The sequence below is a fragment of the Falco rusticolus genome, chromosome 5, assembly GCF_015220075.1.
Source record: "Falco rusticolus isolate bFalRus1 chromosome 5, bFalRus1.pri, whole genome shotgun sequence".
Classification (NCBI taxonomy): domain Eukaryota; kingdom Metazoa; phylum Chordata; class Aves; order Falconiformes; family Falconidae; genus Falco; species Falco rusticolus.
This window is the reverse complement of record NC_051191.1, coordinates 3,136,038-3,153,156: the sequence shown is the minus strand read 5'-3', so window position 1 is coordinate 3,153,156 and position 17,119 is coordinate 3,136,038. Positions and strand designations below refer to the sequence as shown.

Below are 17,119 nucleotides of genomic sequence, written 5' to 3'. Positions count from 1 at the left end.
TTCAGAAGTAATTTACGCCAACTACATCCCTCAATTTGTACAAATCCTTTGCTGCAGTAGTTAAATATCTTGACCTACAGTCTTAATGAATCTGTATAACAAGCCTATTTTTCTATAGTTTCTCTTCCCTACAGAAATACTGAAGTAGTTACTTGGCATTAAACATTTAAATATTAAGCGTGGGCCTTGAAAATCAAATAAGCAACATTCTAAAGATGTTGTAATGAAGGACTGGATTAATGTGATAACATATCTTAAAATCTTAGCAAGTTGTCTAATCTGCTTTGTACTCAACAAAGACAGGTATTTCTGCAGCCCAATTTACCTCAGAGCACATCGGGTATCTAAAATAGGTCACATGAACTACGCTGTAAAAATGTCTGTTTCCACTGACTTTAAAAGGAGATTATGGTAAATATAGATGACTATACTGCAGAAATTTAAAGGAAAGACCAGTCCCGCTCAGATGGAATTAAGACTATTTGTCAGCCATTTCTTTTAACCCATTGAGACTGGAGCTCCAGAACATACATGGATGTTGGGGTTTGGTTTTGGTTTTGGGGTTTTTTGTTGTTGTTGTTGTTGTTGTTGTTTTGTTTGGGTTTTTTTTTTCCTAGCTGAAGCTGATAACTTGAAAGGAAATCCTTAAAACAGTATCTTTACAAAATCATCATTCCAGGTATTAGGATGTACAATGACATGTTAGGTCAAATGCCTTTCATCTTAAATCCCACTTAAGCAACATTCAGTGAGAACAATTTTTAAAGCATTGCACTTTTATTTTAAATATTGATGTGGTTTTTACTAAGCACATATATACACAAACACATATATACTCTAATCTTAAAACAATGTTCAATAAAACACTACTGACAGTGTATACTGAAAAAGCTCTGGAAAGCCTTTCTGATATTTTTCAATCAAATTATCTTGAAGATTAACTGAGATTATTACAGTAGTTCATAAAATAATTTCATATTCTTATGATTCAAGCCTATAAACAGAACTACATTGGAATATATAAAAATAATAGAAAAAGTCACATTTCAGTTACGTGGAAGAAAAGTATCCAAGGTATAACTAAACATAAAGTCCATTTTGGTTCAAAAACATTAGAAACTAGTGAATCCTTTTGGTAACACCAGAGGATGCTGTCAGTAACAGATAACCCCTCACAATGTCATGTACTTAGTTTAATTTAAAGCAAGAGAATAAAATTTATTGAATGGTTTGGGTTGGAGGGGACCTTAAAAATCAGGTAGTTCCAGTCCCCCTGCTGTGGGCAGGGACACCTTCCCCTAGACCAGGTTGCTCCAAGCCCCATCCAGCCTGGCCTTGGACACTTCCAGGGATGGGGCAGCCACAGCTTCTCTGGGCAACCTGTTCTAGTGCCTCACCTCCCTCATCATAAAAAATTTCTTCCTAATATCTAATCTGAATCTACACTCTTTGAGTTTAAAACCATTACTCCTTGTCCTATCGCTACAGGCCTCGGTAAAACATCTCTCTCCATCTTTCTTATAAGCCCCCTCAATATATTGAAAGGCCGCAGTAAGGTCTTCCTGTAGCCTTCTCTTCTCCAGGCTGAAAAACCACAGTCTCTGAGCCTTTCTTCACAGGAAAGGTGTTCCAGAACCCTGATCAGTTTAGTAGTCCTCCTCTGGATCTGCCAGAAAAGTGCCAAAAGTCCCCATATTCCCAGAGCATTTTGAGATTTCTGCTTGCAGTTGAAACATTTAATGAAAACTGCAAGAGCTTAGCTTGAACCCACTTCTATCATCTGGCTAAGCTGCTCTGCCAAACTTTGCACTGGGTAGCTCGCTGGAAAAATTATATATTCTGCTAAAGGGCTACTGACATCTGAGAGTATTGGAAGTGATACAGGCAGTTGGAGTTAACAGTATCTCATAGTGTCAGTGTATCATCTCTTAGAACACATTTGTCAACATCGGAGTTCTACAATTGGGGGGAGAGGGAGGGGAAGAATTCTAAGAGCAAAGGTAAAAGCCATCATAAATTAAACTATGATTAACAAGAAAAATAACTTTTACTTTTTTATAGACTTCATACAAAAAAAAAAAAAAAAGAAATTTTGGTTTCTGTAGCAATTTCTCATTTCTGTAAGAATGAAGGACCTTTCTCTCAGATGGTGCAGTTTTGTCAGCTAATGGAACCAGCAGGTTCTACCACTGTACTTGAGTAGTCACTTGAGTACGGTCACTACAGTTCTTCTCTACAATGTATGAAAAATCAGGAATCAGTCCAACCAACATGCAATTTGAAATGTTACCAGTCTCCTAGGCATTCTGCTCTGGGCTCCTATTCAGTTTTGGGTACAGAGAATACAGAGAGCACATCTGCTAACAATGTTCTGGAATTAACCTCCACACAAAACAAAACCAGAGACAGTCCCAGTCCTGGACCTTCAAACCACCAAAATGAACAATGAGGTCATAGCTCAAATTGCTACTTTCAGTCACAGGCAAAGACAGAAAGATGCTTTATTTTGCCAGGTATGTGATCCTAAAAATACTGTAAGATCTTGCCCTGTCAAAACACTCTCATGTTGGAAGAGCAGGAGGTGCAATTGGCGGAGGGCTCTGAAAAATAAGGGTCAGCTGAAACCATGTGTTAACTCAGGCTGCAAGAGAATAAGGCAGAGAACATCAAAATTAAAAATAAGCCATAGCAATCTACAGCCTTGAAGGGAATTGTAACCAGAGGAAAAAATAGTAACTACAGGTTGCTCTAGATACAGTTCATGTTTTCTCCAACAGCCGCATATCGTTTGGCAAAATAAATAACATTTTGTTCTAGAGAAGTAACTTTGTTATTGCTGTATTGGGCCACAGGAACTTAAAAGAAAGTGCTAGGAGACACAAAACGGGGGATGATATTGAGTAACTAGCTGTTACTCTGGAAAGAAACCAAAGGGGCGGTTGCACAAAGACTCTTTTGAAAAATAGTCATCTATACTCCTCACCCCAAAGTTAGATGAAATACTTTCCTGCTATCTGACAGCAATCAAGTATTTGAGGAAAAGTGTACAGAGAAATAGTCCATCCAGAAATCATAAGAAGACACCGGCCGCAAAGTCTTTAGGAGACCAATAGGAATGCAAACCCCTCTATCGTTATATTTGTGACTACGGTAGCGTAGCCCAAGTCCATTTATTGAAAAACATGCACAAAATCTTTGAAACAAACCTCTACAATAAGCAATTTTGCCAACCATCTGTGCAAAAAGCACTGTAACTTCCCTTTAAAAAGAGGAAAAAAACCCACCTAAACAAATCCCCAGCCCAACAGCAGAACAACACACCTGGTCAAACACAAGTCTAAGCATAAAAACATTCTGGTTTGAATTTAGCAACAAACAATACGCACAGCAGCAAGAAGACCTTGGTTAATCAATGACATCTAGATTTGCCTATGCATTTGACAGTTCTGTACCTAGTTCAGTATCCAAGTGCATTTCGAAGTTATTGACAACATTCAAGCATAGCTCTAATAAACATGATTTGGCATGCCGGATGCTGGACTAGCTGTCAGTATGGTCTTTTCAGCCCTATGGTTAGGGTAACCACTGAGCAAGCACTAAATTACATCTAAAACCTGAGAGATTCCATACCTCCAGCTTCTAGCAGAGAAGAATGAGTGGAAAAATACCCACTCATAAAGTCAATCTCAGTGACGGACTTACTACTACTTCTTCAATGGAGTCCCTAATACTTAGTGTAATAAAAAGGAGTGAAATTAATAATAATGAGTGAAAGATTAACGGCACCCTAATAAGGGAGCTTCAAACTAGCCCATGTTTACACACTTAGGTGGAGCAGTAGGGGCCTAGTCCATGCTCCCAATACTGTTTTCACAGGATAAGGCAAGAACAATACAGCACATTGCATAAACAAGTCAAAGAGCTCTCAGTCTCTCTCCTACCAATGCTGCTGAAAGACCTGGAATACTCCTCTGCCACATATGTAATTTAGAATACCAATTTCTTTCTAGCTCCCCCTCCTTGCCTGTTTCCTCTTATATCCATCTATATCAGTGGTTATACTTGCAATGGAAGTAAGAGTTACCAGAATTCAAATACATTTGAGAAACTGTAAATGGTACTTACTTAGCCTTAAAGGGTTGAATTCAACATTAAAAGCAGTAAGAAGACATTTCTTATGTTGATGCCAGCAACTTCTATGTAATACATCATCTGGACAGACTACAACTCAACTGCTGAGACAATCTCAGTGTCAGTTTGGCACTCACATTGACAGGTAGTATGCTGTAGAGGTCATTAAGTTCAAAGCACTGGTTTTAATTCAAAAAATGAACCTTCTTGAAAAGAAGCCACTGGGATGTTACATAAAGAAACAAAATTTTAATATCTTGATTTTCTTATTTAATATCATAAAAGCATTATTTTTGATTTCTATACACAAACTAGACTGAAAAAAGTGAGTAATGACAGTTGTTCTATATGTCCCGTGTGCAGCTTGGGAAAAATACAAACAGTAATTCTTGCAGAAAACATACTAAAATTGCAGATCAGTTGGACAGGTTTAAAAAAAACAACTTTTTCATTTGTGAAAAACAGAAAGTGATCTGAATAACAGTGAAGGATCAGTAACAGGAGCTGTAGACCTTCATTCAGACGTGACTTGTTTACATCCAACACAAATCAGCAGTGACCATTTATCATCTAACACCTGTTCAGTAGCTTATGCATGATGATATATATGGTAGCTCCTGTTGGAGAGGTGTCCAGATGACAGTCACAGCTAAATGCCATCCCTGGTGGCAGTCTCAAAATAGTATAAAGGTACAATAAGACCTAGAGACCGTAGTAGCCTGTGCATCCTAGACAGAAAGCAATTCCAGAACAGGATGATGAAAAGGTATTTCTCAAAAGAGTAGTGTCCACCTAATGTGTAACAACAGGATCTCAGTTTAAGGTGAGGTCAATATAATATTTTCCATGGGAATTATCTGCATTTCACATAGTACTATGCAAAAATCTTTGAGACACTTTTTTGGTTTATGCTAAGGGCTTGATTTTTCTGTTCAAGAAATTCCACAGATTTAAATGATACACTGCTGAATCAGTCATTTAATATAATCTACCAGTATTTCATCATTACAATGTTCTTATTTTGTATTCTGCAAGCGAAAGAAATAATGAATCAGGAGAACATTTCCTCTTTCCATTTCTTATTACTGTGAAAGGACTAGCACTTATAATGAAGAACTGTAGAGTTACAGGACATATTTTGCATTTTGGAGTTTTAGTTTCTTTTTTCCTAGTACTATCACCATTTAGTTGGCATAAATACTGGGCTTCATAGTGCTCTCTTCCATACACAGTATTTAAAACAAGAATGTGAACTTTCCACGTACCATTCAGTTTTGGTGGTTCCTTTCAAAAAAACCATTTGCTTGCCCTTAGAAGTACTACCTTAACAGCACAGCAAAACCTGTAACACCACAGTGTTCTTATATTCTATTCCTCATGCTTACAAAACAGTATAAAATTAAGAAAGCCAAAAGCTCGTAACAGCCACAACTTTGCTAAAGCCGAATCATACATTGTTTAAGAAGTCATCATTTTCATATAAAAAGCACCTCAGTATTTACAGCAAAGCCACTGAATAAACATACTAAACAATAGTTCTGAACCAAAATCATGTTACTTAGGTTCCTGATGTAGCACGCAGCTGTGAACCCACAGAAAATTGGCTTAATTTGACCAAACTCTAACATGGAAAAATGCAAGTCCCAGTTACAAAGCAGAAAAAAAAACCCCAAAACCCAAAACAATTTGATGTACATTTACAACATAAAACCAGTAACTTAAAAGTTCATTGTAGGCAATTCTCTCTGGTCTACTATTGTTCATTAAACAAGTGTGCAGAATTCATGTCTGGGATCCAGAAATGTCACAACTCCTCTAATTCCGAATTGCCACTGAATGTGTTCATCCTCTACCAGGATAGTCTTCTGATACTTTTTACAGTTACTGATGCTTCTATTAGGTAAATGAACTCCTTGGTGGTCACACCAAGCACCATGAACAGCCTATTTCAACTACTTCATTTTTGCCTTCTCCTGCTGAGAATCTACCAAGTCAAACCATTTTTTTCTTGGTTGGAGAATATTACATTATGTTTATCACTATAGCAACTAACCTAATTGATTTGATGCAAGCTTCTTTTCCACCATAGGATGGAGCCACTATCCCAACTATAAACTAAACATTTAAGAAAGAAAAAAATATCATTTTATCATTTACCATGTCAAAGAGAACATAATTGGACTTCAGAAAGCAAGGTATACATAAAAATCTAATGGACTGTACATATGCATCCAGAACATGCTTCATAAATATGCTTATCTGTCAGGGGAAACTCGGAGTATGGTGTTTACTGATTGCTCCTGGTAATAGGGATGACTATTGTACAACAAATACATTCCCAGAAACAAAGATTCAAAAAGTAATTAGGGGAAGGGGAAGCAGCATTCATATAACTGATTCAGGAATAAGCTTTGTCAGACTAACAGATTAAAAATTAAAATAAGGTAGATCAAAAGTTTTATTTATAGTGCTACAAAAAAAAAAAAAGGGAAAATGGAACAGTTCTGTTGTGGGTTGTTTTTTTGTTTTGTTTTGGGGGTTTTTTGGTGCTGCAGGGCTTGATGTAAATGTAGTAAAAAGGTACAGTGAGAGATAATCAGATATAAGGTTTCTGCAATTTCTTTAATAATATATTCATCTTTGTGGTTTTTCACAGAATTCTGCTTGGTATCTGAGATTTAAGTTGGTATACTTCCATATAGCTGAATATGAGGTGTGTGAAAAAATACAAACCACCTTACGTTGTCAAGTTCTGGGGTTTTTTACTTCCTAAGAAATATGTCAAGGCTACTATTCTTAAAACATAAGTCACATCTGTCCGTCCATGTCCCCCCCAGCTATGCTTTGCTTCAAAAAATAAGGCAGCAAATTACAAAAGACTGAATAAGCCCTAGATGATTTTTAAAACAATTCATAACATTTGCAGTACTACTTCACCTAGAAATGGCTTCATATTTTTTTTCCTTGATTTTTAAACATCTTCACCCTTTCCACAGAGCAAAAGCATCTTTTTTGCAGTTTTTCAAATACTACCGCTAGAGAAAATGTTCATGGTGCTTCGTTAACATTTGGAATTGCAGTTGTCAAATCAGTGAAACATTACATAAACGGTGGAGTGTTTTGACACTGCATATTTTAAGCTGCATGGTGCTTTTCAGCGCTATATGGAACGAAGAGCGTACTACATGTTTGAGGAACATCATCTGCATTGGCTGAGAGAACTAATTAGAAACTGGTCATTTAAGCACACCAGATAGGCTAACATTTGCATTATTCAGCATTAATAAACAATGCAAAAAATAAATAATGAACAATATATAACAATTCAAATTAACAGCTTCATTCCTTAGAACAGAACACTGTCAAACCTCTCACTGTTGAACATAAATAATTTTTAACGTGTCAGAGTTACAATTAACTCTTTCTGAGGCTGTGCTGACAGAAAGTATCTGCACAGAAGATTTATCTTCTCACAAAAAGCCTGGGACCCTCCGAGCATTACTAGCACAAATATAATAAAATAATTCCTATTACTAACATCCAGTTGAGTTCCCTTTACACTTGAACTATTCATCCTGTAATACATATTTACTGAGTCACTTCCAGTATGACAAAAATTCTTTTAAATCTCAGTAAGTTGTTTAGCATTCCCCTATGTTAGCACATCGAAAATGGCATTGTGTACAAAACGAAACTATTTAGAAGTGTGACCTGTTTGATATGATTTTTTATGACAAGTGTAATGCAAAATGTGCTAAATGACAAAAAAAAAAAATAGTTACAAAATATGTTATTCTCTTTGGAATATGCCTCTTTCATCTTGTCAGTACAAAAAGTCCCTGTAACATGCAAAAAAAAAAAAAAAGTCAATTAAAGGTTCTTTTAGGCAATTACAATCTTGTTTCAGGAGAAAAAAAAATAGCACAGAAAAATGGAGAATATAATATAATTGGCGGGAATGTAATAGAGGGTTAAGAAATGCAGCAGGCATGCTCCTGAAAACCAGAATCTATTCCCTATTCATCATAACCTACACCTATTACAGCTCAACAAGACAAGCCTAGTGCAAAGTCTTTTATGCTACAGCTAATGAAAAGAATACGCATTACAATGAAATTACAGACCACATTCAGCTCAAGTTGGGAAAATACAGTGTAGATTCATTTTGGCAAAGCTATGCAGGTCCCTAATAAATTACATATTTTTTTATTATTGCATAGAAACTGCTTTTTCTGTTCTCTTTGAAAGATTTCCACTCCGGTACTATGGACTAACTTGCATTCCACAGAAGTATGGGCATTAACTGTATTTATATTAGATAACTGCTTGAAAATTACTCTTGTTAAGAGTAATACAAACTAGCAGGAAAAAATTAAAGACCTTTTAAAGTATTAGTAGACCAGGCACTTGATTCTTACAGATACCTTAACTGTAACTCAGTCTGATTAATGAAAAATCTCCCAAGTCTGAAATATACATAACTCCACCGATAACCTGTGATGCAGCTCTAAAACTGATGGCATGGGCTTACTAAACTGCTGAGGATATGCTAAGGAAGTGCCAGGGTTTGAGCCAATGCAATTTCACTGTCAGAGAATCACATATGATCTTGGTGATGTTAAGACATCTGTCACTTGACTAAGTATGTGCTTCCTAAACGGATGAACATAAGCAAAACAGCTCCTGCTCACGAAGGTGGACAGGAGATAAGAGAGTGTGTACGTGGAGGGCGCAGTTGGGGAGAAAGCTGGTAGCATCTGATAATAAACAGTGACCAGTGGATCACGGTTACTACCAGTAAAAAGTTTGTTCCTAAAACCCAAGAGATGTGTCTGCTTGGACTGGAAATGCCACATCTACAAGCTAAGGACATCTCATGCTCCCGAGAAGCAGCAGTATTACAAGACGGGGGAGTGAGGGGAGATGTGTTGAGGTGGCAAGTCTGAGGCACAGTACCTACGCCTGCCAGCTTCAGAGCTTGGCCTTTGCCAGAAGCGTTACCTCAGACAGCAACGGCGTGGATTTATGCCCAGCAAAAGCACCAGGACAAATATGTACTTACTGCAGTAAGCGATTAGGAGACTAGCCAGGATCATGATAGCCCAGAAAGTTGAAGACATGCTTGGCAAGGCGTTGGCATCCTTCCTACTGCTTCTCCTGGGAGATGGAGCCATTGAAGCCGCTTCCCTGGTGGGGGGAAAGTCAGAGAGTTTCACCAGCCAGCTCTCCCCTTGACCGATGGCCTTTCTCCACCTATAATCCTCAAGGAAGGCATCTTCCAACGACCCCGTGGTCCATCAGCAGCAACATAGTCCTGTTGCAGGAATCATGGTCAAGCCAGAAAGCCAAGGCGACCCTAAGGTGCGCAGGACGCAGCGCCCGTCACCGACTCTCCTCCCGTCACTGTGGCGAGAGTCACCAGTGCGCTGGGTTTTGCTGGGACTCGCGTGGTGCTGAGCTTTGGAGATGTCCCACGAACGAGCCTTATTTTTAATTTTTCCTCCTCTTTTTCTCCTTTCCTTTGTTAATTTGCAGAAGTTGTCTCGCCTGCTGTCCTTTCCCCTGCCGCCTCCCCTCCCCGGGGGGCAGCCCTCCACAGGCCGCCCGCGGGCCCAGGCGGTGCTACCGCGGGGAGGCCTCCCCCGCCCGCCCGCCCGCCGCTCTAGGGCGACCCCCGCTCAGGCCGCCGCCGCCTGCCCGCCCAGGGCAGCATGGCCGCGGGGCAGCGGGCACGGAGGGGCGCGGGCACCCCGGCGGCCGCCGCCGCCCGCCCACGGCGGAGGGCTCGGCCAGGCAGCTCGGCCGGGCGAGGGCGGTCGGCGCCCGAGCCCAGCGCCCGCGGAGGAGCGGGAGGCGGCGGTGCCCGCCAACGGCCGAGGACGGCGGCGGATACAGACAGCCCGGCCCGCCGGGAGGAGAGGCGCCGCGTCCCCCCCGCCAGTCCAGCCTGATCTCCTCTCCCGGCCGCTCCGGCGGGCTCGACGGGGCGGAGGCGCGAAGGGCCGGATCCGCGGCGGGCGGGACACTTTACACGGAGGCTCGGCGGCGGCTGGTCTCCTCTCCCTGCGCCGCCAGCTCCGCGCTTAGGCTCTGCCGCTAGAGCAGCGCCGGCCCTTCAAGTAAAGAGAAGGCGGCGGCGGAGGGGGAGGGGGACGGCGGTCACGCCCACAGGTGAAGAGCGCACGGAGCGGTCCTTCCCCCGGCGCCGCGCCACCTGCGCGTCCCCGCCGGAGGAGCGCTCCCGCCCCCGGGGCAAACATCGCCCCCGCACCCGCATCGCCCGCCGCCGCCTCGCCCCGCTCCTGCGCTCGCCCGCCCCGGTGCGACACCGCGACCGGCGGGTCTAACCCTGGGCGGTGGGGAGGGCGGAGCTGCGGGGGGACCCTGCCCGCAGCGGCTGCTCCCAGCCGTGCCGCGGCCGGGCGTCGGAGCGGGACCTGCGGCCGGCAGGGGCCGAGGGCGCGGGGCCAGAGGGACGAGCCCCGGCGGCTCAGCGGGGGCAGAGGCAGCCCCAGCCCCCAGCCTCTGCCCACGGCCTCCGGCGGAGGGGCGGCGCGGGGGGGCCGCCGGGTGGGGAGGGGGAAGGGGAAGGGGAAGGGGGAGGGGGAGGCAGCGCCCGCCCGGAGCCCCCTCGGGGAGGCTTTGCTCTTGGCTGAGACGGAGTCTCGGCAGAAGCAGTGGCCCAGGGACCTCCTACCCTCCCCTCACCTGCACGCTGCGGCTCGAAGTCTCCGCGGTGTATCCTGCCTAGACACGGCCATAGGTGTTAATGGAAACATTCCTCCTCCTGTATGCGTCTGCGGTCCTTACAGGGGCAGCTGGCACGCAGTTTCTGTCGCTGTAGTGACAGGGACACATCGGTGTGAAACCCAGCTCAGAGGGCTCCAGTTCACATCTGTGCCAGTAACCTTTATGGCAATAATAAAAAACTAAAATGTTTTCAGAGGGACCAGGTAGTTGAGCTTTTCCATTCGGAGTCTCCATAGCAATGTCCTCAAATTAATATTTTAATTTCTGCAGAAGGTAGTCACATTCTGAGTCCGAGCAGGATTGGCAGACTAGAAGAGGAGCTTGGTCACAAAATGTCCCAGTCATCTTTTCCTGTGTTTTGCTTGCATAATAAAAATACCATGAAAAAGTAGATCCATATTCCTTCCGTAGCCCCGGGTTTGTCTGGTTGTTTGCCACTGAAGTATCTGGACTTAAAAATGTATATGAATGTTGCATTATTTACAAGAGAGGACTGTAGGGACATTTTTAGTACAGCTGCACTTGACTGGATACTGGGAACTCAGTTCAGTTTTGCACCACGAGGACATCATCAATGTAACCTCTTTGATTTCAGATCTGATTTTCTACCAGAGTACTTCACAGCCTGAACTGGTAGGGCAGCAGGCTGGAGCGTTCAAATAAGCTGCACAGAGATGAAGCTGTACCTGTCATTTGGGTACATGCACAACATCTCCTTCCAGCTGTGACTTTCCCTTAGTTTTCTGTTACAATTTAAAACTAGAATAGAGCACAAGTCAAGCATTAAGGTAACGTGCTAGCTTTATTCTTCTCCCCCACATCATTTAAAAGATCATTATTATTGTGTATTTAGAAACTGTATCTTTCTATCAGCTTCTATCCCCGACTTGGACACTGCATTTTCTTTGTAAGTCAATATAAATTCCATAACTTCTTCGGTATTCTGAAGTATTAGTTCAATTTGATGTTGTAAAGTACTAGTGCATAATGAGGGTTTGGGTTTTGGTTTTTTTTTCACAACCAGAACTTTCAAATTTCCTATTCTCAGAACAAATGTAAATAAGTATTAAGCAACAAAAATGCCTCACCATGATGTGCTGCTGTTCATTGCAATTCCAGGACTAACACATAAATTAAGCAGTTTTCTGTACGTATGAAAAGAAATTTGATTTCCATTACAGCTGTGAGTATTGAATGCACAGTTTAATGACATATTGCAACTATTACCAAAAAGAAAAAGCACGAGTATCTTGGCAAGTGATACATAGTATGATGTATACATTAAAAGACTTTAAGCCACAAGATATTAACTGCAACAGTATACAGCTTGTAACTTTCAGTATAATCCATTATCCTGGTCTCAGCTGGGATAGAGTTAATTTGCTTCTTAGTAGCTGGTACAGTGCTATGTTTTGGATTTAGTATGAGAATAATGTTGATAATACACTGATGTTTTCAGTTGCTTCTAGGTAGTGCTTACTCCAAATCAAGGACTTTTCAAGTTTCCCATGCCCTACCAGTGAGGAGGTACACAAGAAGCCAGTGGGAAGCAGTGCCAGGACCTGAACTAGCCAAAGGGGATATTCCATACCATAGAAAATCATGCTGAGTATAGGAACTGGGGGGAGTTGGCTGGTGCCTGCCGATCACTGCTCAGGGACTGACAGGTCATCTGTCAGTGGGTAGTAAGCAATTCTTTTGTGCATTACTTACGTTTTCTTTTTCTTTTGGGTTTCATTCCTCTCTCCTTCTCTCATTTTTGTTACAATTGTTGTTGTTATTATTTTTTTATTTCTTTTTATTTCAACTGTTCTTATCTCAACCCTCAAGTTTTACCTTGTTCCTTATTGTGCTCCCCATCCTGCTGGGGGTGGGGGGCATAGTGAGTGAGCAGCTGGGTGGTGTTTAGTTGCCGACTGGGGTTAAACCACAGCATCCATAGAATTTTAGGTAGTAAATTTTATAGTTTACCCATTAGGCTGTGCTTATACAAGTGGATTTCCCTTGGAAATACATCCCGCTTTCAGTCTGGGGAGTGGGAGTCATGATTGCTGTTCACCGAAATAAAACCTGAAGCTTGATGCAGAAACTAAGGTATTGCTTTGCTAGTTCTGAAAACTGACATTGTTCACTTGAGACCAGGTTAATTCTCATCTCAAAAAACTGCTCAGTTACTCAGAAAGTAAGGTACAACTCCCTGAGAACTAGGACCACTGGGCTGGGGCCTTTGTGTTTGTATCTACATCTACCTGTTATAGTTTTACATAAGGCATTTTTTATGAAGAAAGATTTTCAAATATTACATTTTTATTTGATTGTCAAAGTCAAGATAAGACTTAAAATCACTCTTTAAAAATGTATTTTTTGGTCACTGCTGATATGTCTGTAGGTGTTTGTTGATGTCCGGTAATGGTCTGGCTGTTCTGCACTGTTCTGTATTGAAAAGTACCTCACCCTAGAGTGACACTGCTCACAGAGTAAAATCCAACTAGGTGAAAAAGTGGCAGAATGTGATCTTAAATTAATCTGCTTGCCTCTTTCTTGACATGTCCCCTTCACATTGATTTTCAAGGAAAATGTGTGAAGCTTCTGTTTTTAATGCCTCCTTCATGTCCCAAGGAATTCCCAGTATTCAAACCTTTGTGTGTGGGGAGTTGTAGAAACAATGATTAAACCCATGGACAGATGTCTGAAAGCAGACAAGAAAATAGAAACCCAAGTTAAAGGCTGTATATCAACGTGAAGTAAGCTTGTCAGAAATCAGATTTATTCTCATACAATCAAAGACACAGATCTTGTTCTGCCATTGCTGTTGGAAGAATTAGTATCTACAGGGAAATTAAAATAATATTTAAACTATATATTAAGATGGATTGTGCCATTGCTCTAGCTGAAATTACAAGCATAATCTTTCTATTGACTAGAAACAGGCATAGTTTGAAGCCTGTTGCATGTTATGTCAGTTTGTCCATGATGTGTGTATGCACTGCAGCTTTCTGCTAGGATGTCAGACCTGCAAAGCCCATGCAGTGATGTTCACCTCTATTACAGGTACAGCCTACAGAGGATAAATCCTAGTGTTCATTTAGCGTCAAACATGTACGTGGTAGAAAGAAAGTAAGATCTTTGGGTCTTTAGAGAGAGGCCTTCCATTCTTTTCGAGTTTGCTTATTTACTTTGAAAAGACAAGGTTTGTTAAAAAGTGAGTAAATTCTACGGCAGTACGCCGATTCAGTGTACTGCATAAAGAATTACCAACCAATAATCAAGCCAACAACTGAGTTTTTTCTTTAGATAAAGTAAAATGCTTCAGTGAATCTAAAAGTTGATTTTAAAGAAAGAGCAGAATAATCTCAGAATGGACATTTTTATTTAGATCTGTTGATTTTGAGATAAGTATGAGTAAGATATAAAAGAATAGCAATAATAAACTTTTTACAATGTTAAAAACATGAAAACAAGAGCTATGTAACATTAGCTTGTTTTATCTCAACAGAATTTTTAGAGGAAGAGCATTGGAGCTTAATACTAACAAAGTAAGCTTTTCAACTCTATTCAATAATTTACGTTTTCAACCAAGCAGTTAAGAGGCTCTGGATATATCTTTATAACAATCCATAGCACCTCTTTAACAACCATAGAAAAAATGCAAGGGAATTGTAATTTTCTTCCATCTTCCTTGAGAAGAAAGGATCAGTGGAGACTGGTCAGTAATACAGATTCATGGTTAAAGAAAATCAACATTTTTAGTTAGATTTTGTGAGAAGATTTTCTATCTTTGTATTTACTAATCTTAGGCCACATTTGAAAAAAAAGGTTTAAACTAGACACAAACCTCAATTATTTTTTTAATAACTTGTTTAGTGCCCATAATATTGACTGTCTATTTAATAGGGAAAGTTTTGCTGTTGGTTCACATTAAGCAGAAAATTATTGTATTTGTGACAAAGAGGAAGGAAGGCAGAGAGACTGAGTGTGTAGATGCATGCTGATTTCATTGTCAAAGCATAATTTAGAGAGCAAGTGCAGTCCATCAGTAACAGAAACCATATGTGAGTATAAATGGCAGAGAACTGCATTATATCTGAAACTGTAGGATCAGGAGCTTAGTTCTCACCCAGTATTTCAGTAACTATTTATTTACAGAGTACTTAAAAAATTCATAGAGAGAGTTTGATACATGTTCATGCCACAGGGTTTTTTTCCAAGGTCAGTAACACTGAGGTCCCTAAGAACTGTCCACAATTCTCTTAATGCATAATCAAAATATATTTAGAGAAAAGATATTGACCATTCAGTGACCAAACTAAGTCATGTTGCTTTATTGCATTATATTGTCTATGTGGCAGTTGCTCTCACTGATGAGTGCTTTTGTTGGATATTACAAACCTATAGCTATGATGTGTTTACTTGCAGAATGTGCCTTTTCACTGATCTGCTGTTTTCTGTAACAGATTCAAGCTACTGGTTAGTAGTGTTGATTTTCTAGCTATTATTAATTTAGCAGCATTTTTTAACTCTAATTGCCTGCTAATGTCATTATAGATGTAGTTTGAGATATATATATATATATGTATTTCAAAAGCTGTATGTGTTTTTGATTTAAGATGAAACTTTCGTGAGTTATGGGAAGTGCTCACCCCATAAAACAAAATACATAGTTATTCACTGACAGCTATGTTAGCCTATCCAATTATTTGCAAAGCCAAACATAAAAAAACGCAAGACAGTGACAGTGCAAATACGCTGCCAATACAAAACATTTTTATACCTGTCTATGTAACTGATGTGTTGTCACAACATCCGCATTATCATTCTGATTGAACATTATTTCTAGACTTTACACTAAAATGCAGAAAAAGCATGAAGGAGAAACACTTAAAGATGCATTTTCATTCCACTTTGTGTCAAAGGCAAGTCTGCAGTTTTTATAAAAAATAGGCATCAATATTATATCCTACGAAAACATTTTTTTAAGAAATCCTAGATATAGATGACTGAGAATAAATGGACTTTTGTAAAATTACTGCATCCTCACTTAGATGCTTAAAATATTGAGATTAAAAAAAACCCACTCTACTATTGATACGCAACAAGTCCACATATCGGAACTGAGGTTGGGTTATAATAAACTATATCTCTTTATATGCATATATGTATATGTATGTATATGCTATATATGTAGCATCTACACATCCTAATAAAATGTTTATTTTTATGATGTGGGTGTGTAAGATTGTTTCTTTGTACAGAAATGCCTACAACTGATGTGGTAGATAAGTATGTTTCTGTCACTTAGCAACCTTCACTTGTTTGGAAAAAAGAAAAATATGGGGGTATCTGGAAAGCTATTATTGAAAGTGTCTGGAGTTTAGCAAATTACCAAATCATTCAGAAGTGAGTCACTACCTGAGCTACACTGATGCAATACGCTGGGTTTAACAGCAAGAACAGAAATGACTAACTTGCACACATTGATAATTTAGGAAGGTGAGTTATTTTAAAAATTTAGGAACGAAATTAGAACATGAAACAACAAACAAACCTGAAATAAATCCAAATATGGCAAATTACTTTCATTACAGTAAATATAAAAAGAATAAGAGGCATATGAAATCATAGCTATGAGCCAATTTCTATCTTAGAGATTACATAACTTATTGATCAGATCTGTTGTGGACTAGGTCTAGTTTCATTTTGTGTATTCAAGTGAAATGGACATGGAATTCAGTATCCATTACAAAGTGTCCTGGAAAAACTGGTTTTGATAAATAACCAATAACATATGCAATTCTTTTACAATAGATTTAAAACAAGGAAAGAATAAAATGCATGTTTGGGAATTTATTCCATTTTGTCTTTGCTTGCTCTGATTTCCTTTTATCAGTTTTCCTTCACTGTCATACCACAATTTCATAATTTGCACATACTACAGGTGTTGAGAAGTGTACAGTCACAAAGACCTAATTTTTTTTTTTTTTTTGTCATTCCTGGTCTTTTTCAGTCCTGTATCAGTTAGTTTCTTTGTACTGAGTTCCCTAGCAGAGATAAATCAAGGTATCCTACACATGTCTGTATGTACACTCAGCAACTACTCATGCGAGAGAAAAAGCATCATTGCAGGTCTGACATCTCCATGATCCTGTCTTCCAGGGAGTGCGCTCCAAAGCCACCTGTGGATTTTCTATGTAAATGATTATTTCCTTCATTGTTTTAACACACACCAGAGAGGCAAGGG

At 40.0% G+C, this 17,119-nt stretch overlaps 1 protein-coding gene across 5 annotated transcripts in view; it reads right to left on the bottom strand.

Moving 5' to 3' along the window:
• Positions 1-10,529, bottom strand: part of TAFA5 (TAFA chemokine like family member 5) — a 442,355-nt gene extending 431,826 nt beyond the window's left edge. For 2 of the 5 annotated variants that reach the window (XR_005104652.1, XR_005104653.1), the window contains exon 1: positions 9,194-10,529. Coding sequence is in view for 1 of the 5 variants with exons in the window: in XM_037390481.1 (XP_037246378.1) it covers positions 9,194-9,305 (112 nt within the window). In the remaining 4 variants the exon portion in view is untranslated. The remainder of the gene's footprint in view (positions 1-9,193) is intronic. The other 3 variants (XR_005104654.1, XR_005104655.1, XM_037390481.1) reach the window with 3 other exon arrangements.
• Positions 10,530-17,119: the final 6,590 nt, after the last annotated feature.